General features: G+C 35.4%; 1 protein-coding gene across 1 annotated transcript; it reads right to left on the bottom strand.

Moving 5' to 3' along the window:
• Positions 1–6,772: 6,772 nt before the first annotated feature.
• On the bottom strand, positions 6,773–26,202 carry LOC138711568 (uncharacterized). The gene is made up of 3 exons (XM_069842731.1): positions 26,056–26,202; positions 15,520–15,617; positions 6,773–7,265 (listed from the first exon to the last, which is right to left on the bottom strand). Exons 1-3 carry the CDS (start codon positions 26,189–26,191, stop codon positions 7,020–7,022), a joined length of 480 nt encoding a protein of 159 aa, XP_069698832.1. The 5' UTR covers positions 26,192–26,202; the 3' UTR covers positions 6,773–7,019.
• Positions 26,203–26,285: the final 83 nt, after the last annotated feature.

Raw genomic sequence — 26,285 nt, forward strand, 5'->3', positions numbered from 1 at the left:
AAACTTTTCTTATTGTTAATAAACAAATAATATTGTTAAAACATCTTATTTTTCTTCACCATAAATCCTCCATTATCCCCCTTAGTTCCGGCCATTTTGTCCTTCACTCCCGTTTTTCCTCTCCACCGTCTCGACGACATGCCAGAGGGACACAAAGGAAACCGAAGCACGACAACGTCTATGACCATGAAGATATGTGGATATGCCTTACAAAATTCATGCTGCAGTCCATTTCTATAACATTCTGCCGCGTCTGTAGTTTGTTTAGATCGAAATGCGGTGCTTCAACGCATAATTAAAGGGGGAAGATCGATGTTTCAATAGATTTCAGAATATAATGAGAAAATTTAAAATTATCACTAACATGAGGGATCTCTAATATTAGGTCTGCAAAAGCATTTGATATATGGGTTGGTGGCAAATATAAAATATCAAAAATAAAAGTTTTTATCCATTGTCGAATTTCAGATGTTTTGTTCAGGAGCTCCTGGTTTGATAGGCCTATATTGTTTTCTTTAATTTTTCTAAACCAACTCTCTTCTAAATGAAATTTACACTCTGCAATCTTAATACTGGATAAATTAAATTTGGCAGCATTATGTAGTGCTATTTTATAATCTAACATAAGCTTTGAAATGATTAACTACTTTCCACATATTAGAAGATATAGTTGCTTCAGGCAGCACCACATGTTGTTAGGCCTATATGTTTGTGTGTTAGCATTTGCAAAAAAAGTAATCACAGGAATACTGAAAGCATTAACACACGAATGTATGGTGTACATTTGATACAAATGGTTGAGAACATAATCAAAGTACCGTCAGCCAAAACAATGATGCATTCAATATTCACGAGAAAAATTATATTTGTTTTATAAGTTATTAAGGCAATTTTACTATTCCCGTCCACATAAGAGTGTAACTACAGGAGCATATTATAAAGCTTCTATAAATTGCCTGCCTGAACGGATCAATTTCAGAACAAAATTATTATTTTATTTTATTTCGGCACTAACCATCTTTAAAAGTTTTGCATATAAATCACTTCCTGCCTTTCTTTTCAATGCTATACGATTTTCTTTTATTAGACACTATAATGAAATGTGTTCATGGTCATGATAGCCTGTTTATCAAGGTTAAAGTTTTATATTTCTCGTAGTATGTTTTACTGTAAACTTCAATTCTTTAAAACTACAAAAGAGAATTTGTTTATAAAATATTAAAGTTTTAAAATACACACTTCATTAGGTCTCTAAAAGAGCATTTGTTTAAAATAAATTCGCTAAAATGCTTTCAGCCTATATTGAAGCTACGTTAAATCCATAACTACTGTACAAAAAAGTAAATACGCTACTATAAACTACCACTAAGACTAAACAAAGGCACTCTTTGGGCTATAGTGAAGTACATTATATAGCGTTGTCAAACTAAGGATATTGAATTCTGAATGTGTCTACATTAAAAGAAGAAGTTCGATGAAATTAAACCTATATTCTAATGGTAAAATATGACGAAATGAACTGCAGCGAGAAAAATTTACATTTCATGTTTACGCATCAGTACAATAAACGATACGAGGTGTGAAAGATAACCTCAATAGGTTTTCTTTACAATACTGCATGTCATGATAGCGCATTGTGTATGTGTATAACTGCTTTGTTTTTCAGAAAGCGTCTGCTGAATTTGTGTCTATGTAGACTCAGCAGAAAATAGATTTCGGTTTGTTTTAGTATGGAGATTTATTCAGTCTAATGATGTTATGTTTCATTCAAATTGTAACTATAAGTAATAACGCATTAAAGTTTTGTTACAGTATATACTATAGTCGGTATTTTTTTAATTAAACCACTCTCCCTGGAACCAAATTGTGGCTGCGCCACTGTCTAATATATATGTATGTACCAGGTATTTCAGACCACCCGTATCAGCATTTTTTCTCGAAAAACATGTGATACTGGTTCTTCATTAAAAAAAATTTTGATAACCAAAACCTATGTAAAGAATCGATTGGTGGTAGTACCATTTCCCGTAACAAACCGGAAGAAGGGGTACCTGTGGTCAACTTCGAAATTTCAAATGAGAACATGGGTCATTGAAAGTACCATTGCAAACTACTTTTAAAAAGGAACAACTTTTACTGGTACTTTTTTTTCTAGCTTTTATTGTTTACTCACAAAGTAACAAAACTGGTATCTTCTGAGAAATGTTGTTTATGTACGTACACTCTTCATAGTATGTGTTCAAATTGTACGCCACCCTGTGCTAAACAATGTTCTGATCATCTTCTAACATCCGTGACTGCACTTCAGCACAGCTGAGAGACCTACAGACTCAGCTACGTCTCGGCCTCCTCAAAGGTCTTTTCACCTCGGGGTCTTCTAACAACACTCTATATGCATTTTTAAATTCCCTCATACGTGCTACATCTTAAACGTTTGGACTTAATGTTTTCTATTTATGTTAGGAGAAGAAAACAATGCGTGCAGTTCTGCGTTGTGTAACTTTCTCCATTCTCCTGTAACTTCATTCCTCTTAGCCCCAAATATTTTCCTAAACACCTTATTCTCGAATACCTTTAACCTCTGTTCCTTTCTCAAATTCAAATCCGAGTTTCACAACAATACTACAAGACTACAAATTATTTTGGTGACAAAACCAATTAACAAGGAAAATTGTCTAAATTCTTTTAGATATTTTATCAGAATATATGGTACTGTAACTGATGAGTAAAATAAGTTTTCCGTGCTAGATATAAATACCGATTACAATGAATCAGCAGGAACTAAGCCGCAGCACCCAGTTGCTGTAACAATTAAATAATGGACATAATAATACTGTATACGTATTTAAACTTATACTGTGATAATACTGTCGACTTATCCGTCGATGTTAGTGTGACAACAACGGCGGAGTTGTAACACGTAACGCTGGGTTTTCCTTCAACCCGTTAAGAGCAAAATTGGGTAACTTTCGGCGCTGGACCCTGGACTTATTTCGCTGGTATTGTCATCTTCATCTAACTGAGACGCTAGATAACTATAGCAGTTGAAAAAGCGTCGTAAAATAAAACAATTAAGAAAAGGAACGCAGGACATGGGTGTAACGAAGATGATGTCATTGATAGTAGTGATATGATAAATGAGTGATAAATTACAGTATGTTACATTTCGTTGAGAACGAGGCCAGGGGTCTATATAGATGCCAAATGGCATATACTATTCTAATTATAGTCTTGTATTTATCTATAGGAAGAGAATAGTGTATAAAATATAAAAAAAATATATTAATTCTCAGCAAATGGTAGAAACAGAATTTATTTAGTTTTCTTAAAAATGAAAATAATTTGCGATATTTTGTTGCCACACAACTTTTATAGGAAGCAAAGGCTAATTGGGATTTTCCGGTCTCTGGTCGGGTCAAAAACCCTGATAGAACTGACATTTAACCCTTGCGGTGAATTTCGGTAAAGTCCGGAGGGCCTAATTAGTCAAATCCACTCTCCTCACCTCCACACTGGGGTTCCCTGGGATCTTTTTCCCTGGGACTGGTGTGCGGAAAACAACGGGAAGCTACCGCATTTATCTTTCCCAAGAAAAAATGCAAACATAGCATGATGAATCTTTCCACGGTAAAAGATTCCGGACGTAAATATTCCCCCATTCGGATGTCCGGGGGGGATGCTGGGGAAGGACGCATTATGAAGCAACCGAACAGAGAGAAGAAAAGAAGATTGAGAATTGGAACGTGGAATGTAAGGACTCTTCTGCAAGCAGGTAAGTTGGAAAACTTGAAGGAAGAAATGAGAAGAAACAAAGTGAATGTAATGGGAATATTAGAAGTGACGTGGGAAAATTGTGGTGAGTTGGTGAGTGATGAATTTAGATTGTTTTATTCAAATGGTGAGTGGAAAGGAAGTCTGATGTTGGTGTATTACTGGGACCACAGTGAAAGATAAGTGATATCAGTGCGTTATGTAGATGACCGAATGATAATGGTGAGACTACAAAGGAAGAAGATGGACTTAGTGCTAGTGCAAGTTTATATGCCACATAGCGGATTAGCAGACGAGGAAGGGAAGAAACCTATGACAAGATAGAAGAGATAGTTGAGAAGAAGAAGAAGAAGAAGAAGAAGAAGAAGAAGAAGAAGGGAGCATGCGTAATCCTAATGGGCAATTGGAATCCATTTATAGGAGAACGACAAGATGGAAGAACAGTTGGAATATATGGTTTGGGAAAAAGAAATGATAGAGGAGAATATTTGGTGAATTTCTGTAAAAGAAATGCAATCGAAATACATTATTCCAACAACAAAAACGAAGAAGATAGAGACGGACATGTCCAAGGGACGAAAGGAGATATCAGATAGACTATATACTGATACAGGAAAGATTCCGAAATTGTTTAAAAAGTGCAAAGACTCTACAGGCGCCGATATTAACTCAGATCATGTCCTGCTGCTAGACGAAGTAGTTATTCGTCTGAAGAAGATAAGAAGAAGACATATGACGAAGAAATTGAACATGGAAAAACTAAAGAACGAAGAGGGCAGGAGAAAATTTGAAGCAAATTTTCAAGAGATAGCTGCTGCATTAGAATCTACACCTGACAATAGTAATGAGTACTGGACTTATACAGACAGTTGTATGCAGACAACAGCAGAAGAAACAATAGGGTCATAAAAGGGGTGAGAATTAAGAAATCGTGGGTCACAGGGAAAATGTTGAAGAAAATGGAGAAGAGGAGAAAATGGAAAAAAATCAACGCAGAAGAAGGTAGAAGAAACTACAGGAAACTGAACAACGAACTAAGAAGAGAAACTGATAAAGCAAAATAAGATTGGATGAAAGAGAAATGTGAAGAAATAGAGGATCTAGAGAGAACAGTAAAATACGAATTAGTATACCGCGAAGTTATATGTTTGGACTTCACAAATAAGAAGAGGGAATCCATGTGGTTGATAGAGGACGATAACGGAAATGAAATAACAGACAAACAAGGAATAATAAACAGATTGACAAAATATGTAGAAGAGTTATATGAGACGAGGAATCGTCTAGATGGCTTAGCTATAGAAGATGAACAAGACGTATCAACAGACGAAGAAGATATTTCAATTTTAAGCTAAGAAGATGAACTAGCGCTTAAGGCAATGAAGAACGGGAAAGCAACAGGAGTTGATGCAATTCCCATTGAATTAGTGAAATGCTTGGGTGAAGAGAAGAATCAAATTCTATCATTATGCAACGAAATATATGAGAAAGTCAAATGGCCCGAAGATTTTACAGAGACTGTGTTGATTCCAATACCGAAGAAAAATAATGCCAAGAAGTGTAAGGAATTCAGGACTACCAGTCTAATATCGCACTCGGCGAAGATTCTCTTGCGAATACTGAGTCGACGTTTATATTCTAACATGGAAGAACAGTTGGAAGAAGAGCAATTTGGCTTCAGGAAGGGGAAAGGTACGAAAGATGCAATTGGACTATTACGGACAATCAGTGAAAGATATCTAGAGAAGAATAAAGACGTGTATGTAATATTTGTGGACCTAGAAGCGGCTTTTGACAGAGTGGACTGGAATAAACTGATGGGGATCCTAAAGAAAATTGGTGTGACTGGAAAGAGAGAAGACTCTTCAGTAATCTTTATATGAAACAACCAGTCAAAGTCAGGATAGGAGAATAAATGTCAGAAGGAAGTAATTGTGAAAGGAGTACGTCAAGGATGTCCTTTATCACCTACCCTGTAGGATAGTAGGAGGAAGAAGAATAAAATGCATAAGATTCGCTGATATGTCTTTGTTATCAGAAGAGGAAATGATACTGACAGCTGTGAGCAGTATGGGATGAAGGTAAATGCAAATAAGACGAAGAGCATAGTCATAGGAAGAAAAATGCAGAAGATAAACTTGCGAATTCTAAATGAGGCAGTAGAACAAGTGGATAGCTTCAAATACTTGGAGTGTACTATAAGCAATAACATGATCTGCTGCCAGGAAGTCAAAAGGAGGATAGCAATGGCCGAGGAAATTTTTAATAGAAAAAGGAGCATTTTCTGCGGATCTCTGGAAAAAGAACTAAGGAAGAGACTAATGATGTGCTTTGTATGGAGTGTGACATTGCATGGGGCAGAAACATGGTCATTAGGACGAATTGAAGAGAAACGAATAGAAGCATTTGAAATGTGAGTAAGGAGAAGAATGGAACGTGTGAAGTGGTCACACGGAATAAGAAATGAAGCTGGTTATAAAGAGTGAGTGAAGAAAGAATGATGGTGAAACTGATCAGGAAGAAGAAAAGGAATTGGTTGGGTCAGTGGCTGAGAAGAAACTGCCTACTGAAGGATGCACTGGAAGGAATAATAAACGGGAGAAGAGTTTGGAGTAGAAGAAGATATCAAATCATAGACGACATTAAGATATATGGATCATATGAGGAAACAAAGAGGAAGGTAGAAAATAGGAAAGATTGGAGAAAGCTGTATTTGAAGTGAAAGACCTGCCCTTGGGCACACTGAATGAAATGAAATGAAATGAAATGAAATGAAATGAAATGAAATGAAATGAAATGGCATCTTATATATCTTGTGGAAAGAGAATAAATATGTGAATATCTTCCCTGAATGAATAAATGAATGAATGAATGAATGAATGAATGAATGAATGAATGAATGAATGAATGAATGAATTAACTGATTAATTAATTAACCTACAGTTTACAGTTTTATAAGAGTTTCAATTGGGATCATGAAATTAAATACGTAGTCATGACATCCATGTGATTATTTTATTTTGCAATTTATTTTATCTTTTTGTGCTTAGTACACGTATGAGCCAAACAACAACTAATATATTTATATGCTATAATGTTACACATTTACAAGGCCAATTTGTAAATGTACCTGCCAAACGTATGAATACCACACTCCTTTTTATCATGGTATGAAGTGGACTGCACAAATAAAATCCTGTGGAAACCAAGAAAACCTTCCTTGTCATTAGAGCTGAGTAATCCAAGGTTTACGCAGCTTTCTTCGTGGTGACCGTTACGTTGCTAGGAGCTGCACTGATGGCTACGGGCTCCGAGATGCTCACGTTAACATTCCCACGATTCAGGATCTTCATTGCATTTGTGGAGTTCAGAGTGTTGCTTAGAACTTTCAAGGGACTAAACAAGTTCTTCCTTAAATCGCTCCACAGCTTCTCAAACGTAGTCAGTGCGTCTGTGATGGCAATGATTACTTTGTCTTTTATAGAATCCACTGCCTGTGTAAAGAAAAGAAAACAGATTTGTATTGTTATTGCGAGTGAATATTTCATACATTGAATATGAGGAGTGAACTAAAATTGTTACATGTTTTGTATGTCTTAATTATGTAGGCCTAGCGGAGTATAAAATATTTACTATGGACAAAATTATTTACACAAATAGAAAGCTGTCTATGTACTCTTTAATTTATGTGTACGTTATATTTTGATCTACTTATATTTCGACAGAAATACGTAAATAATCACGAGCTTTTCAAATCTGTATTCATACTTCGCTAGCTTTTGTGATTTGAAAGTTCTGGTACTCTTTTTTTTTTTAATAAAGGTCTATTATATGAGCGCCCTATTATATTCAGGAAGACTTACGTAGTCCTCTGCGACGACATCTACGGATACGAAATCTTGTCGGCTAGAAGCAAGCGTGCCTTGTACATGCAAGAATATAGTCATTGTAAGCCTAATACTCAAAACATAAATGCACAAATATGTCACTTAAAGTCATTAATCTTGGGAACCGAAGTTGCCTTATTCATTTTTTTATTTCATTCGGAGCTTGTACGTTTGTACGTCATTTGGTTCCTAACAAATTCTTCACATCTCTTTGTTGCGTTTACTATGCTTTGTATCCTCTTTTGCCACAAAGAAACTTCTGCAATGCCACGAGAATTGTTCCGCATATATATGTCCTTTTACTTATTTATTTAACGACGCTGTACCAACTACTGTGTTGTTTTGTGTCGATAGGATTGGTGATAGCGAGATGTTATGATAAGGCATAGGATTCCCCATAGATTATCTGACATTCGCCTTACGGTTGGAGAAAAAAAGCACGGAATAAACCCAGCCAGGTAATGACTCCAAGTGGGAATTGAAATCACGCTAGAGCGCAACTCCGGATCAGCAGGCAAACGCGCTACCGCCTGAGCTACTTCGGTGGTACATATTTCTTCAAACAACGAAATTCTTGTCTCACACTAACTACCCCAACAAGTCACTTTTTAATCAAAATTTTTACTTGGGGTTGTTGGCATTTAAACTCGGATCTGTAGCGTGCAAAATGTTAGTTTTAGATCTAGACATCCGTCTAATGGTATACAAGGTAATATTTTTTAATATATTAGGTGAGATAAGGGTACTATAAGATACCACTATAAATTTTGGTAATGCATCACAACCTTCTCATGGCCAGTCAATAGATTATCTCGTTTTTATTTCTTATAGCATTTGTTAATTTCCGATTTTCGAATGTCCTCTCCCTTAATATTTCGTAATTGTTTCGAGATTTTCACAAAAATTCTAATTTGTGCCTTTGAATATTTCTGTCTTACATTTCTAGACTCGATGGAAATTCATGTTCACCAAAGGTTAGCACGTTTAATAAAAGAAAGCTAAACTTATTATTATGATGATGACGATGATGATGATGATTATTATTATTATTATTATTATGATTATTATTATTATTATTATTATTATTATTATTATTATTATTATTATGTTTTATGTGTAGAAAATTATTAAATATAACATTATGGAAAATATTAAACAGGTTATTATTATTATTATTATTATTATTATTACTATTATTATTATTATTATTATTATTATTATTGCCGTTATTGTTGCTATTAAAATTCCAATTGTTACCTGTTATTTTATCAAATTTACTGCTACTTAAATGAATTATTCATTCATTCATTCAGTGCTTTCCCAAGGGCAGGTCTTTCACTGCAAACCCAGCTTCCTCCAATCTTTCCTATTTTCTACCATCCTCTTTGTCTCCTCATATGATCCATATAATATATCTTAATGTCTTCTATCGTCTGATATCTTCCTCTGCCCCGAACTCTTCTCCCGTTCACCATTCCTTCCATTGCATCCTTCAGTAGACAGTTTCTTGTCAGCCAGTAATCCAACCAATTCCTTTTCCTCTTCCTGATCAGTTTCATCATCATTCTTTCTTCACCCACTCTTATTAACACAGCTTCATCTCTTATTCTGTCTGACCTCTTCACACGTTCCATTTTTATCCTTACTCACATTTCAAATGCTTCTATTCATTTCTCTTCACTTCGTCGTAATGTTCATGTTTATGTCCCATACAATGCCACACTCCATACAAAGCACTTCATTAGTCCCTTTGTTAGTTCTTTTTCCAGAGGTATGCAGAAAATGCTCATTTTTCTATTAAAAGCTTCCTTAGCCATTGTTATTCTCCTTTTGCCTTCTGGCAGCAACTCATGTTACTGCTTATAGTAACTTATTTGAAGCTGTCCATTTGCTCTACTGCCTCTTTTAAAATTCGCAAGTTTAGCTTCTTTATTTTTCTTCCTAGGACCATGGTCTTCGCCTCATTTTGCATTTATCTTCATCCCATTCCATTTACCTTCATCCAATATTATTCAATACTTATTAAATTAATGTACTCCACTGAATGTGAGGGGAGCGGATGTGACTGATAGATATCGGACACGACTGCTATACCTACATGCTATTTCTTACCTTCGTTTCTGTCAAGCTTTTCTTGTCAGATGGTTGTGGAGACATAAGTAAGCATACTTTTACGGAGATAAAAAGAGCGACATCGAATTTCGCACTTTTTTTACCTGCCCACGAAAAATATAAATGAACTCCGCATTCTCTTCTTTGTAAGTTCAGGGGTGCCACAGGGCAGCGTTCTGGGGCCATTACTCTTTATAATATACGTAAATGACTAATTCAGTGGTGTTGTAATTCCGCAAGAACAATATTGTAAATACCTAAGAGTGTATTTAAACTCCAAACTTGCTTGAGGAGAGCATGTTGATAATGTTACGGATAAAGCCTGGAGGGCACTTCACTTTATTATGAGACTCTTGAAAAAGTCTAGCCCCAAATCGAGGGAAATAGCATATCTAACGTTAGTGCGACCGTTAATGGAATACGGAACTACATAAATTCCTTAGAAAGAATCCAGTATAGGGCAACTAAATTTGTTAAAGGTAAAAGAGAAGATGGAAACGATACGATAAAAGAACTTAAATGGGAAACTTGGGAAAACAGACGTAGGAAAACTAGAATAACACCATTGTATAGAGCACATCTAGGTCAGAAAGCACGGGTAGACATAACTGCTCGGTTAGAGAAGCCAACGTACTATGGCAGGAACGATCATGATTTTAAAATCAAATGTAGGAAACAGAAACGGATGTAGGTAAATTCTCATTTTTATATAGAACTATAAATGATTGGAATGACCTACCTGCAGCGGTCATTGAGGGCTGTCCTTCCTTAGGGAGATTCAAGAATAATTTAAAAAGTTGTGTATAAAGTGTAAATTAAAATTAAGGTGACATTTAACATATAAATTGCTTAATGTGACATGTATTTATTTAGCCTGACGAGTTATTCCCTTGGTTTGAATAATTGTAAATTATTTAAAAATAGCGTGTAAAAGGGTCTTAGACTAGAAATGTTTACTTTAAATGTAGCTCTGTTTATAAGTATGCATAAGGGTGTAATTATTAGTCTTATTACAGTGCAGTCAATAGTTCCGATCAGTGATAATTTATAGTGTCAGTGAAATGTGTTATAGAGTGTCAGTAAAATATGTCCTAAAGTGTCAGTGAAATGCGTCATAGTGCCACTACAGTGAGTGAGATGAGAGTAAAGTGAAAGATTATTATCAGTACCAATGTGAAACTTATGTAGGGCCTATACATATATACATAGGTTGTATTGTAGAATTAGGTTCACTTATTGAATGTATTATTATTAATTTTAATTATTGTGTTAAATTGTATTGTGTATTCTTATTGTATTGTGTATATAATTGTATTGTGTATTGTATAATTGTATTGCGTATTGTAATTTTATTGTGTATTGTTTATATAGTGTATACCACTGTCACCGTGTGCTTGCCCACTTGCAGTGTACATATGTAAAAAGTATGATTTAATTAAACGCCTTTATCAGAAACATTCACACATTAGATTCTATATATTGTAGTATTATGTCACTATATTATAGCATTACGTCACAATATGTCACTGCCTAATCGACTAAACCTAATCGAGTAATAAAATCTTGGTTCATTTTTAGTCACTGTAACTAGTTGCTTATAATAACAACCTGAACATTGTACAAAATTAAGCCTTGTAATATCATTTTGTTTTAATTTATTAATTCTATCTGCTAGGATTTGTAGAGCCCTTACTTTTTTATCCCTGTTTCTCCCATTATCACCCTTCGTATTTCATTTTACATATGTCTGAGTTTGAATTTCTATCAGAGCATCAACTACACTAAAGAAATCAGGATAGATATGATAAATTAATGAATTCAAGCTAGAATGAAAGGTCTCACACACATTCGTAGTTCTTCAATTTAGTCTGCCCACAAGGATGTAGGCATCGAACTACTTGCATCGATATAATTATCCACTAAATAATCCGAATAAAGATTTCACTTTTCGTTTTTAGGTTTAATATACATCAGGTCCTCCGTAAAACAATATGGAACTTCGTCAGAGGATAAAACCGCATTCCAAAAGTATAATGAATCCGCTTTCCAACTTCTGTTTCGTTTTTATAATGACTTGATAGTCCTAACTCCTGCATTTTTAGGAACCAAGCCTCAGCTGGATGGAATCGACAGTCTATAAGTTTCACTTGTAGCATTTCGAATAGCTTTTTCGTGGTCTAGTATTACATGTTTCGGGTTATAAGCCTGACATCTCAGTCTAATGAAGTTAAAAACTTTTTTTCTTACGCTGAAGCAAACTGAATACTACCGGAATATGCTGATCATTTTGCAGCACAATCGTAAACAAATGAGTGAAATATCTGGGGCAATACTCGAAAGTGCCATCTATGTAGATAAATATTATCATTCCCAGTGAGCACATCCAAATTATTTTTGCAAGAACAGATTACAATATTATTAACACTATCAACACACAGTACAAAATGTTCATCCTTTGCAGATTTTGCATCACAGGTTTCTAAAGAAGAACATGCTTTTGTTATTGTTTTTGAGAGATTTTGGCGGAGTTTTCTTCTTACACACTATGCACTTTATTTCAAGTAGTTAAAATCCCGTAATGTTAATTCGTCTAATTTTTAGGGACATTTTTCTCCACTGGATATAATATATTCTTGCATAGATGTGTTCATAAGTCCTCACTTGCTTTCCTTTTTACAGCTGCACTGTTCAATGTCTTCATGAATATTATCATGTTCATGATTGCGAACAACTCACGTCTGGTTACAATTTATTCCTTTTCTATAGAGAACCGTATTTATCTAGTTAGATTACAATATTTAATGTAATTTATTTATAACTTATTTTATGTTATTGTTATATATTTTTATATTAGGGTCGTTATGGGAGATCTCGACATTTGGAGGATATCGACACTTTTAAGAAAAGTAGCCATTGCTAGTTTTGTTCCTAGTGGAAAAGCTCGAACTATATGACATCTGTTTTGACTATGTCTGTAATCTCTGTGTAAGTGAATCGTATTGGCTCCAGCTTATGTTTTATGTTCACAGAAGGCAATAAACACATTGAATGTGAGTTACACTTTTCTTTTCGGTCACGAAATATAAGATACCAACTTTAGTTTCTTGTACTTTGACTGGACATGCTTGATATTAGTAGGTGCACAAATTATTATTATATAGCATGTTTACAGGTTAGTGAAGGTCCCAGAGTGATTAGACTAAAAAAAAATATCTTCCTTTCGGGTTTGCTATCGTCTTTTGAATGAAGGTGTACGTCAGGGAGATTTCGACACTGTGTTTTGGGGAGATCTGAACGTGTGTTGATTTCGTTGGTACTTCGTACATGACCTGTGGTGCTGTCTCCATCAAAATTGTAGTGTTTTTTTTTGTCTTGGGACACTTTGCAATCTTCATAGAGTTTTTAGTGCCACCTTGTCAGTCTATCTGTTTTTCTCTCTGTGTGTCTGCCTGCATGTATGAAACTACTCATCTTCCATTGAACCAATCTTAATTAAACTTTATATTTTAATTTTCATTGATAAGCCATTCGGAAAAATAGGAAAAGTCACAACTCTCGAAACAAACATGGAAAATCAATTAGTTGGGCATGCTATATAATAATAATTTGTGCACCTGTAATTGGAAGCCTGCTTCTGTTGGTGGTGGATTTAAAATAAAATAAAATAAAATAAAATATCCTTCGCCTTGATTCTGAAGGCTATATGAATTAATAATAAATAACTTTAAAGAATTGACATCCTGACGTACTGCAGGATAGCATGTTTGTGAACGATCTGTTCTAGCCGAAAATTGATGTGAAATTCGCGTTGATGAATACATTACCACTCTCTCAAGAACACCACAGACACCATCTGCGCAAGAATATTTAGGCCTGTCTAATTCTTCACCATTGAGGAACTGTCGCCAGTTACGCTGCTAATACTTCATCTGGTGGAAAAAGAGAAAACTGCAAGATTCAGACGTTATAACGTCTGAAAACTATAGGAAACAGCTGAAGGAGACTAAAGAGCAAAAAGAAGTTAGGCCTTCCTACAGATGGAAGCCATCTTATGCTCGGCGTGTACGGAGAGGAGGCTGGTTCATCAAACAATCTGGACAATCCAAAAGAAAATCTATTGTACCGCGTATAGTGGATATTACTACGATGACAATGCTGCAGAACTTTGGTTTCAGTTTGTTGGAGGATGCCAAAAGTTGTTTCATGAGGCGTGAGTAGAAAATGGCACCGATGAAAAATTTACATGTAACCAACGAGTATTATAAAATATTTAGATATATTTCAGGAACAAAATTTGTGTTGTAAATGTTGAGTTTTAAAGTACTTCCTATGTTTGTAATACTACCACGAAATCTTCCTCTTTATGGGAGAAATCGATACTTCGGCATCGATTTGTATTTTTTTTAAATACAGAGATATAAAAGGAAAGCATTAGTAGGTAAGACAATTGGAGGAGAGTTGTCTAAAGTCCTCGATGGCGTTGTACAAATGGTGACATTTATAAAATCTCGTCCTGTAAAGGTAGCCCTATGAATTTTTTAGAAACTTTGTCATAATATGAATTCAGTCCATAAGACCTTACTTTTCCACACAGAGGTAAGGTGGTTATCCAGGGGCCAAGTTTTTAATCGAGTTCTTGAACTGAAGGAAGAGTCATGTACATTTCTTGAGGAGGGGCACCTTTTATTTATTGCATTCTTGAACGACGAAAGCTGGTGTTTTAAATTGGCTTGGCTTGCAGACATATTAAAAAAAGTGAACGATCTAAAATTGTCACTACAAGGACGCCAAGGGAATATAATTACGTCGACAAACAAAATTAAAGGTTTCCAGAGGAAACTCAGTTCCTGGAAGTACTCTATTTCGAAAGGAGATCTATCGAATTCCCTACATTGCAGAACATAATTTAGGGAAATGAAGTTGAAGAGTTGTAATAATTGATTGCCTAGCATATTGTGAACTTGGAAGAAAAAATTAAAAACTATTTTCCATCGCTGTCCACAACAAACCTAGACTGGATTATGACGCATTTTGATTTTGATTTTTACTTTGCTGATAGAGTTGAAGATTTGGATCTGGCGGCAGCAGAAAGAGAAGAACTAATTGATTTGTGTTGTGATTCTACATTGGCAATGAGCCCAATTTATTATGTGGGATTCTTCCTGATTATGCATTACAGAACATTATCCATCTATATCAAAGAAAGCTATTGCAATGTTGTTGCCATTCTCAACACCGTACTTGTGTGAGTAGACATTTTCGGCAATGAACAATATAAAATCAAGTTGCAGAATTTGTCTATCTAACATTGAAGCCGATCTATGAGTTGTATGCTCAAACATTCGACCCAGGATTGACAAGATTTGCTAGCTACATCAATCCCAATTGTCACATTGATGGAACTTCTTTTTATAAAGTACTTAAACTTTTTGTTTGCTTTGAAATTTGTATTGTCCCGAGATAGAAATTTTACACAAAATTATCTGACCTGAGCCTGCTAATCTGGAGGCAGACGCGCTATCACAAAGCTAACTCGGCTGACTACCCGAAATTTTATCACCTATATCACTGAATTTTTAGAATTGGTTATGACATGTTCATCATGGAACTAAAACGGAAGAACGAGTTTCAAAGTATGCTTTAATACCTTCTTAATAGAAATATATTTATCTATTCGTTCAGAATTAAGATATAAAGCACTTTTTAAGTTATATAGTCGTCAGATTTTTTGTCAGCATGTGTTGCTTACATTTTTTGAGTGGTTCGGATGTATTGTCGTAACAGTTACATTGGGACTAACTGTACTCGCAACTGCATCTTTAGGTGCGGCATGGACATTCTGCGTGCCTGCAAATAAAATATGTCTCATTATTACAGATTTATATTATATAAATATAATACACAATAAGTAGCTTACAGATTATTATTTTTGTCATAATATAGTAAGCAAGATAATATTCTCTTAAAATGAAGCTTGATTCATATTAGTAGGGTAAGGTTGCGTATATTGCACCACGTTAGCATTTATAACTTTTATTGAACAATACAATTTTTATTTTCTGCATTCTTTACAGAAATACATTCCCAGAACGTTTACCTTTCATGTAAAAAACAATCCTTGAATTTGATTTAATATTTTTGAAGTAGAATGACATTTTCGAAACACTTGTCAATGGTGCCATTTAAGCAACTAGTTTACTAAATAGCACCTGCGGTTTCTTAAATCGCACATCTTTAACTGCAGGGAACAGGATGAAGGAAAGCTTTTAATATTGAACAGTATTTAATATGAATAATGAATAATGTAATAAATGCAAATTACAAGTTTATTGAAATTAATGAAAGGGAGTAACGCATCTTCAAATGAAATTGAAAAAATAGAGCATAAATTACCTAACATTTAAACTTCCTTCATGCATTTTTTATTGTTACACATTTGCCATGTGCTTCACCAGGCAGTCCAAACTGTAAACTGCGTCACCTTTTTTCCACGATTATCTCGAAGCCACCTAAGAACTGCTTCATGATTTAGCTGTCTGAAATAGTTTGAAGTTAGAAACATCTAAAGGCTGGGCCTCTGAGTATTATGACGAGGAAGCTGAAATAGGAGCACATCATTTTCCCGAGATAATCTAGCTTCTAAATTTTTGGAATGGTTCGTATAGGTGGACATACAGAAGCAGCACTTTTTTCTATGGCAGGTTTGAGTGGCAAATAAAATGTTTGAGCTATTCGACAAATAGTTCACTGTTGATGTAACCTGAATCAGAGCAAACAAATAACGATCCTGGAAGAACACCAGCTGATAATGTAGGATGCATTGTTTGACGTTTAAAAATGTTCATAGGTGGCACAAAATATCTGGTGAGCTTGTACAACACGCACTTGTTGTATTAAAGCCCTTTTCACCACTTGATATTGCACCCACCTGATGCATTCCTCGTTCAGTTAAAATTTTTTGGCCTTCTTTTGTACGCCTAGAATTGCTACAGTTGCTCATATCGCACCGGTGCGAATTAGACACCTACAAAGTGGTGCGAATTAAGAAACTACGTCATAAGTTATTATTTCCTTCATTCTAGCCTATAATCACCACATGTTCGAAAATCCTTCTAAGTTAAATGTTCTTTAATATTTCTTTTAACCAATAAAATCTTAAGATTATGGATTCCTTTGCATACAAATCCGTTATTTAGTTACAAAATGTTAGCTAAATATACATCCACCTGAGCGATTATATTAAATACTCTATCACCACGTTGTTAGCACAAAGAAGTAGTAGAAATCAAGTGACATGGTAGAAGTTCATACGGTAGATTGTAACAATACCACTAGATGCTACACTACTACAGTAACTTGTTTTAAACTAGCAGTGGTGCCATTTAGGATGCCGTGCGATTTATGCTACTCTACCCTATGTGTTGTGACTCAAAAGTTTCGGTCAAAACTTGGAAAAACGTGCACAGATGGGATTGAGCATTACAGTCGCGGCAGAAAGAGGAGAAGTTAAGAAGGTATATATGACAATGGCCAGCAGTGGGTAGTTATCAGTGGTGGTCCGAGGACTGGCGTAAGCGATTTAACGTGTATATTAACATATATGAAAATGTTGCTTTGATTTCGGACACTGTAATATTTCTAAACATGGTGTTGATACACGCAAACTTGAGATCGTGAACTTGCTGGATAATAGGTCTATATCTGAACCGTTATTTAAATTATAACACAGCATAAGTACGAGTGGCACAATAGTGTAGATATTCGGCCTGTCAAGCAAGCGATCCAGGTATGAATTGCGGTGAGGATTGGTAATTTTTATTGAAACATCCCTAGTAACAATTCTGATTGATAAGATGGCACTTAGGTCTCTTTCGAGGTTCCTTCCTTTCCCCAAGTTAGTCAACAATATAATTTTGTATAATTTCCACTCAATATCAATCCCCGAGAGCCGATAGCCGACAGCTGACTGGCTGTGAAATATGCGGAGGAGACTGATACAGGGTCGAGTGTGCCTGCTCGAAATCTGGATACTCAGCGAAACTTAATGTAGAAAGCTGGTATGGCTTGAAAATATGTTTAGCTGGGGGTTAGCATAAAATTTATATCCTTTAGGATAACCGCTGTATGATATCACAGCTCCCCAATAAATCCTTTTGTAAGTCATCATTATCCATCACGATTGCACCAAACAGTTAACTGAATAGAATGTTAAACATTCATTCAATTATGTTTTGCCAAGCACCCGTGCCATTCCTTCATATGAAAAGGGCCACATATGCTGTCATAAACATATTAGTCAGACACATGGTCAGTAAAGGCCCATTCACAATGAAAATTAAACATAACCGTAACATAAACACAGAAGTTTGCGCCCAGGTTACCAAATGGGATCATTCACAATGATTCACATAAACATTGACATAAACATTGCCTTTAGACGTTAATGTGAAAGTTTGCAAACTCCAAACTTTCATGCTTATGTTTACGTGACTTGCAAACAGTACACAATCGTGGAGCGCTGAAGTATAGGACAAAATATGAGGAAATGACGTCGTTGTTATGTTTCCATGGTTACCAAGAATCTTTGCAGTTATGTTTATGTTCCCATCGTGAATTTTCTTGATTTTACTGTAACGTTTACAATTTAAGTTATCGCTTATATTATGTTTAATTTTCATTGTGAATGAGCCTTAATACGAAATACGCTGTGTCACTTTTCATAGACTTCATTTGTGTCGGCTGTATGGCTTTTGACGATTGAACCCGTGATAGATCCATACATTTAAGCACCGCCGTCTGGGTCCCCTCGCCTAGCGTCTCGTTGTTAACTGCCTGCTCTATGCTATAGTTTAACATGGAACCCGCCATACACATGTATTGACATAATTCTCCGCTATAGGCGCCACCCAACGCACACATATCAATACATTGGTGTGGTGTATAGCAGTGCGTATCTGTACATGTCGGTGTTTGAGCTTCACGCACAAATTTACATAGTCGCAAACGTAGTAATGGTTGAAAATGGTTAATTTTTGTGTACCTTTTTGTAAATCCAAACAGGAAAAATCTATTTCGGTAGGAATAATATTTCATGACATTCCCTTGGCAGAAGAACTTCGAGAAAGGTGGCTAGCTATCATAAGAAGACAATGTGATGCCAAAGGAAGTAAGTGAATTCCATCCGATTATGCACGTGTTTGTAGCCTTCATTTTCAAGAAGAAAACTATAGGGAAAATTGTAAAAGAAAGATTTTAAAGCCTGGTGTTGTACCAACCATATTTCTTGATTATCCTAGCTATCGTCAAAACAGCAAGAACTCCACGGAAAAAATACCAGAAAGGACACATCGAGAAGAACGACAAACAATCAACAGTGGAATGAAAGGCAAGTAGAGAGTGGCATCGGAATTCAAGTTGATTTTCCGACAAGAAATAATGCTCACCAAAGGATAATAAATAGTAGGCTTTGATCCAGAATACAGAGACTGCAAAAACAATTGGCAGACGTAAAATCTGAACCTGAAAATGCACAGAAAAAGCTCGACGAGTGTCCAGAAATAAAGAAAATTGATATAATAAAAGAGGCTCCAAACGAAAAGAATCAGAAAGCTGTCTACCTATTGGACCAAATTCATAATTACGAAAGGAAAAAACCGGAGTGGTCAGAACAATCTATTCTATACTGTGTTGCGTGGAGAATAGCATCCCCTAAGGGTTATGAGCATGGTAGAACTTCCGGATTTATTTCAGCTCCTTCACGAAGTACTCTAGACAGGTACATGGGACATACTGACTGTGATGTGGACCTTTCAAAGTAGGTAAAGGACAGGCTTAAAGCTGAGTGTGAGATCCTGCAACCAGCAGAGAAGATTGTCTCAGTTATCGTTGAAGAAATGGCAATAAAGGAACGCTTTATCTATGACAGGACAACTGATAAATTCATTGAAGCAGTCAATACTGACGGGTTGTATGACTCAAGCATAGAAAAATATCCTATGTTAGCAAACAAGCTACTCTGTTTTGTGGTAAACGGTCTGCCTACAAAGTACACAATTCCCGCGGCTAATTTTCTAGTTAGAGGTCTGCAGGGCTTGAAGCAGTAATTAGGAGACGGAGAGACAGATTTCATAGCGAGGTTGATATCACCGTATTTTAGTTACATGTATTCGCGGGGAAGTTTTAGCGACTTTGTTAGAATTAGTTTCCCAAGCAGGTGTTTCGTCTTACCGAGTCACTTAGCAGATTCCGACAGATTTATGGCCACCTTGTGCGGGGTTTTGTATGGAGAGACTCATTCAAGCGAAGAATCCGGAAGCTGGACAAGACTCGTGGGAAAGCAATTGCAAAGCTCGGGGTTTTCCAAAAGAACGGGTATTCTCGAAAAATCTACTAACTAATTTGATGTTGTGGGAAGTCCAAAGTATAAATTTACAGATGACGTATTGCGCGACCAATGAGAAGAGATCTCGGTTCAGCTTATGAGGTCACTTTGGACCAATAGATAATAGATTTTAGGTCGGTTAAATGACGTAGTTGTTAGCCAATAGGATAGTTAGTTTTAGCGTAGGATAGGTTTTTATAAATAAGGGTGACAAGGCGCGGAGAGTAGCTTTTTTCGTGTCGACGGCCCTACATACTGAGCTTTTTTTCGTGTCGACGGCCCTACATACTGAGCTTTTTGGTGTCGACGGCCCTACTTACTAGTCTTTCTTCCGGCGAAGACTCGATAGACAGAACTTTTTCATCGACGAGGCTACTCGTCAACATTACCATCAGTAGCCGTTCGGATAGAGAGAAAGCGGAGTGACCGAATAGGAGCCTCGATTATAGAGTATCGAACCGAGGATCGCGTTTATAGTATGGAATAGAGTATATTCAGTGCTGCCATAGAGTTGATACAGAAGTGCGACCGACCATTAAATTACAAGTTCAGCCGGAAATACATACTCAAGGGTTTACCAACTGAATACGACAATAAACTTATAGTATCGAAATCAACACTGCCTTTTCTCTAAGTAGCCGGCTTGGTATTATTCGCGACATCATCCTACACCACAACTGTACCTCGGCTACCCTGAATGGATCTCATGCTACACTGAGCGTCGAAATAGGGTGGGCTGGCGCCCACTACTTAAAACAATAATAAATTCGCCTACCCTATTCGCGCTTCCCGAAGGACGAGTGCTGACTGCCGTGGACCTGCCGGTTGGTGCGAGTGAGGGGCATCAGCCGCACATCATCATCGATTGAGGACCATAATAACGACCCATTCCACCCTCAAATGGTCTTCAACGTGGGGCCTCAACCGAGACGATTCCACCCTCAGGCTACGATCTTTACCTTTTAGTTAAGGAAGTGATAAATGCTGTAGAAGACTGTGGTTTCTATGTACTTAGGATAGTGACAGATAATCATAGGACTAATGTTTCTGTGTTTAAGCAATTTGGAGGCGGAGAACTCAAGACGTGTGTCCCTCATCCATGCGATCATAATCGTAAACTTTACTTCAGTTTCGATTATTGCCATGTACTTAAGAATACCAGGTCTCAGTTCCTGGAAAGAGAACTCACGGACGGCAATGTGTAATTTAGTCCTAAATATCTAAAGGGGTAATAAAAAAACATGTGCAAGAATTTGTTGAAACTGATGTGCCATATTGTAAGAAATCGAGCCACATATTGAAAACTATGCATAAATAATTGATTGCACCTCTTTCATAGTGTGATTTACTGAAGTGTAGTGTCTCAAGTCATTAAAAGATAGTTCGCGAAATTCTCATAGTGAAATTTGTTAGGCCATTGTTGGGAAATATTGGAAAAAAATAAACAGAAAATGTGTTCCGATATGTGTGCTATAGTAAACCACTGTCTAAAAAGATCCTGAAACTGTGAATTATGCCAACAGGATGTGTGTTTGTTCAAATTAGAAGATCAAGTCAAATGTAATTTTCTTGCATGTTCGTAAAAATAATATTCAAAACAAAAAAATTGAAATTTGTATGTGTTACCGGATAATTCATACAACTCTTGTACTGTACGTAATTGCGTTAAGGGGATGTTAGCTGCTGCCATCTATGATACGCAAAATCGGCAGCATAGAGCAGGCAGTTAACAACGAGACGCTAGGCGAAAGGATCCAGACGGCGGTGCATTTAAGCATATGTTGGCCCATTTTACTCCCTATAATCTGTTACTGTTCCAGTCCGACAAACTACCTGGATTGCATTTCTGAATTCGTTGCTGACATGTGGACCATCCTGCATGAATCCGGCCAGAGTCAGGTGCTATCCTATACGAGTACCTTACATGCCTTAGTATTTGAAACCCAAAAGCCTTATGTTCTATCTAAGCTTCGGGGACTCCCAAGGCTTCAACCCATCGAATTTTAACTATTTTATATGATAGAAGAAATGAGGGGGAGGTGAGAATTGTTGGCGGAATAAAATAATGAAAAAGTAGTACCTTCAGAGAAACCCTTTAGAACGTCTGGTAAAATTATCGTATCAAATCAATTGAGAACAAATACGGGAAAGCAGACTAGATTCTTCCTGAAACATTAGATAGTTCCATCAGAAATTCTGAAGAAGACCGCAATGGAGAAAGTGGTAGTTACAGCGAAGATTCCTCCTCATCTGCCGACTCCGAGACAGGGCTTAAATCTAACTCGGACTTACACGACGTCTCTAATGTAGTGATGACTCATCACTCATCACTGATGAGTCAAATATTTTTGTATAGTCTGTACTGTGCTCGTTCTCATTTCAAAGATTTGAAACTAGTGACGTGTTTAGAAGCAACTTTGTAATGAGTAAGATTTTATATATAGGCCTTGAATTCTTCAACGGTTTGAATGTGAACACCTTCTGTTGGCACAGCCACATCTAAACGACTTTGCGAGCTCGGTGATGAGCGTGCTGTTCTAAATCAATTACCACTGTCAACTGAATTCTTTAGGCACAGCTTACAGCAAGTAACAGTAACATTTTGGATATATTCAACATTTTTTCTGCATTGCTGTATCTTGTACAATAATGAAAATTAGTGTGTGTAAAGCACTGTTCTTCTGCTATATGAAAAATAAAATATTTTTTACGATTTAAAAAATTATTTACATTTTTTTTTTTTTTTTCAAAATTATCCTCACTATGCAGTGATGAAGCGTTTCCCACATAACTAAAAAAAACTATTCAAAATTCTGTGATAAAATTTTTGTGTGTATTTATTCGTGTCATATCTACAATATGATGCTGATAGATTGTCTGATAAAAAAATTAATTCATTTAAAAAAATAGTCAAATATCAGTATTTTCTTCTAATACAAAATAAAAAAAATATTAGTTATTAATGAATGTAGTATTGTAAAACATGAGTTTCAGCAATGAAATAAAAGAGAGAAAACATGAAAAAGTTAACATGTTTATGAGTTATGAAGGAAACACTTGATCACTGCACAGTAAATTGCCATCATTTTGAATTTTGAAAAAAAAAATTTTTTTAATCGTACAAATATTTTTTTTAATCATAAAAATATTTTTTTCATATAGCAGAACGACAGTGTTTTACACATACAAATTTTAATTATTGTACAAGATACAGTAATGGATGAAAAAAAATGTTGAATATTTCCAAATATTTTACTGCTGTAAGCTGTACCTAACCACTTAATTACGGAGCAGACTTTGTTGTGTTGTTAGGAGCAGACTTTGCGTTACGTTAATCCCTCCGCTTGTTTGTCTAGTACAACAGCCATCTTAAATTAACAAGCCATGCTGTTGCTAGAATTGGCAGCGTTGGCATAAGGCTGAGTCAGACTCTTAGCTGGGGTTTAAAGGCTGGAAAGTGTGGTACTTGTAAGAAGTATTGTATCCCAAGGGTTGGTCTGTCGTAATTGTATGTTGCTGAGGATGTGAAGAAATTGAGTTCAAAATTTTCTAAGTGAAATCACGTAGTTATAGTGGACAGGCCAGATAAAAGCATGGATAACAATTATAACTATTCTATTGAAAAAGATGTTAACGACATAATTTAAATAAGCAGCCGTAGCAATGTGGGATTCCTCAATCATTTCAACACAGTGAGATGAAAGTGATAATGCTAGCGAGATGAGTCCTGTAATGCCGAAAGTTACCCAGCATTTGCTCTTAATGAGCTGAGGGAAAACCCCGGAAAGAATCTCAACTGGTAACTTGTCCCAACCAGGATTTGAACCTGGTCGGATGTTACACAACAGCGGTGGACGCAAATTATACTTCTCTTCTCCTCTGCCGGCAATATTTACATCTCCTGTCAGACATTATAGAACGAAATATACATAAATCGAAGTATACATAAATTCTTCTAAACTATAAAACGGTGTAGTGAGCAACCATTTCTATATATACAACTTTCAATTGTTTTCGAAGGTACTGTTCGTGCAATTACTGGCAGTTTATTATAAATGTTTGAACCATTTATAGAATACTCGTACATAAGTCTATATGAAATCAAATTGTGTCTGTTCTTTGGCTGATCTATAGCATTCTTATGTCTTGTATTCGTTTAATGTATTTCACATCTTAAAGTAAATTTCGTTGAAATTAGTTTTAATATGTAACATAACTGAATAATTGTAAAATTATGCATATATAGGCCTATATTGTAAGGATTTTCAATAAAGTAAATACATATCTACAAGAATCCTTACCATTTTGCTTAACATTATTCTTACTACTTTCTTTTCATGAAATGAGATACTAACAATATCTGTAGCATATGAAGCGGTGAGATCAATAACCATTCAAGTCCACTTGTGGCCATTCATTTTTTGCAAATTTGAAATTAAATTTTGGATATTTCCACAATTGTTACAACTTTAAAAGCTGTTATACTACTTTGTCTTGATCTCTATAACAACCGGAAATATTACGTGCAAAAAATAATAATTAGGTAAGAAATAAAAAAAGTTTTTTTCTGCATTTTCCTCAAAACTTGTGTAAATGGACTTGAATGGTTATTGATCTCACCGCTTCGTATCCTTATACATATATGTACTCCATAGCGGATATGTATTTGGAATAAAAGAAAATGTACAATCTTAAGAATTCTAAGAGACACATGACCTTAATTTTCGGAACACATATATTGTTCTAGACAATTTGAGACATATTTTCATTACTATGGTTTTTCTATGTAATCCTGTGATATAAAAAGTATCTTGGTAACTAAAACAAGAACATCGCTTAATACAAGATTATGTAATCATAATAAATACTTCTGAATTAATAATATACTACTACAAGAGAACTATTCATTGACTTCAGCGAACATTGCTTTTAATTAATTTCACTTTTTCAAAACCTGGATTATGTATCACAAACGTTTTATCAACAGCATAAAGTACACTGAAAATGGGTATGCTGAAAGGCAAATCATAATAGCAACAAAAATGGACCCTGTATCCACCTTTGAGGTACTCTAATTTTAACTAATAAAGTAATATAAATTATCTGTCTTTTATGCTGACAATTTTATTCCTGTTAGTGAGGTAAAAGGTTTCCAATCACATCTAAATCATACCAATTGATGTGATAAACAGTAAAATGCTTCTGCCAAGCAACACAATTTTAAACATACTTAGTTTCTTCTTCAAATGCTGTATCAATAATATTTATAAAGTGTTTCATGAAAATAGTACTTGAATTTCTTTGCAAAATCCGAATTTTTCAGAAAATATAGAACTAAAGAAACTATGCACTTTGTTGTATAAGGGATCTCAAAACATTAAAAAAATATTGAAATCAAACTTACTGGCCTATAACTAGACAATGTACTCGTAGACCACTTCTATCACCTTTTTTATTAATTTAAGTCATTATAATAATTAGACAGGAATCAAATAAATGAAGTACGAGTAATATAGCATTTACAAAATAAATAGAGTCTCTAAATATGAAATTTGGAAAATATTTCGTAGAAACTTTACGTACAAATATGAAATTTAACTCTCCGTTCAGTGTCAGTATAGAGTCAATTAATAACTAATGATCGAAGGATTCATGTTTTATCTCTTAGTATGTATTTAATGACATTTGAGTTCATTAGGGACAACAATTTGAGTTTCTGCTAAATTTGTATTCCACCATGTTTCCCTCTTCCGCCATGTCATCACTTCCTTGTTAAATGATTTAATGATTGATGGATATCAATTTATCCGAAACATTACGAAAATTTCAATACAAATATTATTTTTTCTTTGTTCTAACATTATGAACCACTAGTAGGCTACGCTCTTGGAAAGAAATACTTACCAGGAAAAATGAACAAGACTGAATATGCAAGTAACACAACAATGACCGATGACCTTAACATTGTTGCAAGTTGTACCTCCTGATGAAAACTCCACAAAACTGAGGCTCTAATGAAAAATTCTTCCGAATTTATCATTTTTCTTGCTGTTTAATTGTCCGCACAGTAATTGTCCAAGAACGACTTGCTGATAATTTTAAGTGCGTCCCAAATGAACTTCCCTGTTAGTTAA

This window comes from Periplaneta americana, chromosome 13, assembly GCF_040183065.1.
Source record: "Periplaneta americana isolate PAMFEO1 chromosome 13, P.americana_PAMFEO1_priV1, whole genome shotgun sequence".
NCBI lineage: Eukaryota > Metazoa > Arthropoda > Insecta > Blattodea > Blattidae > Periplaneta > Periplaneta americana.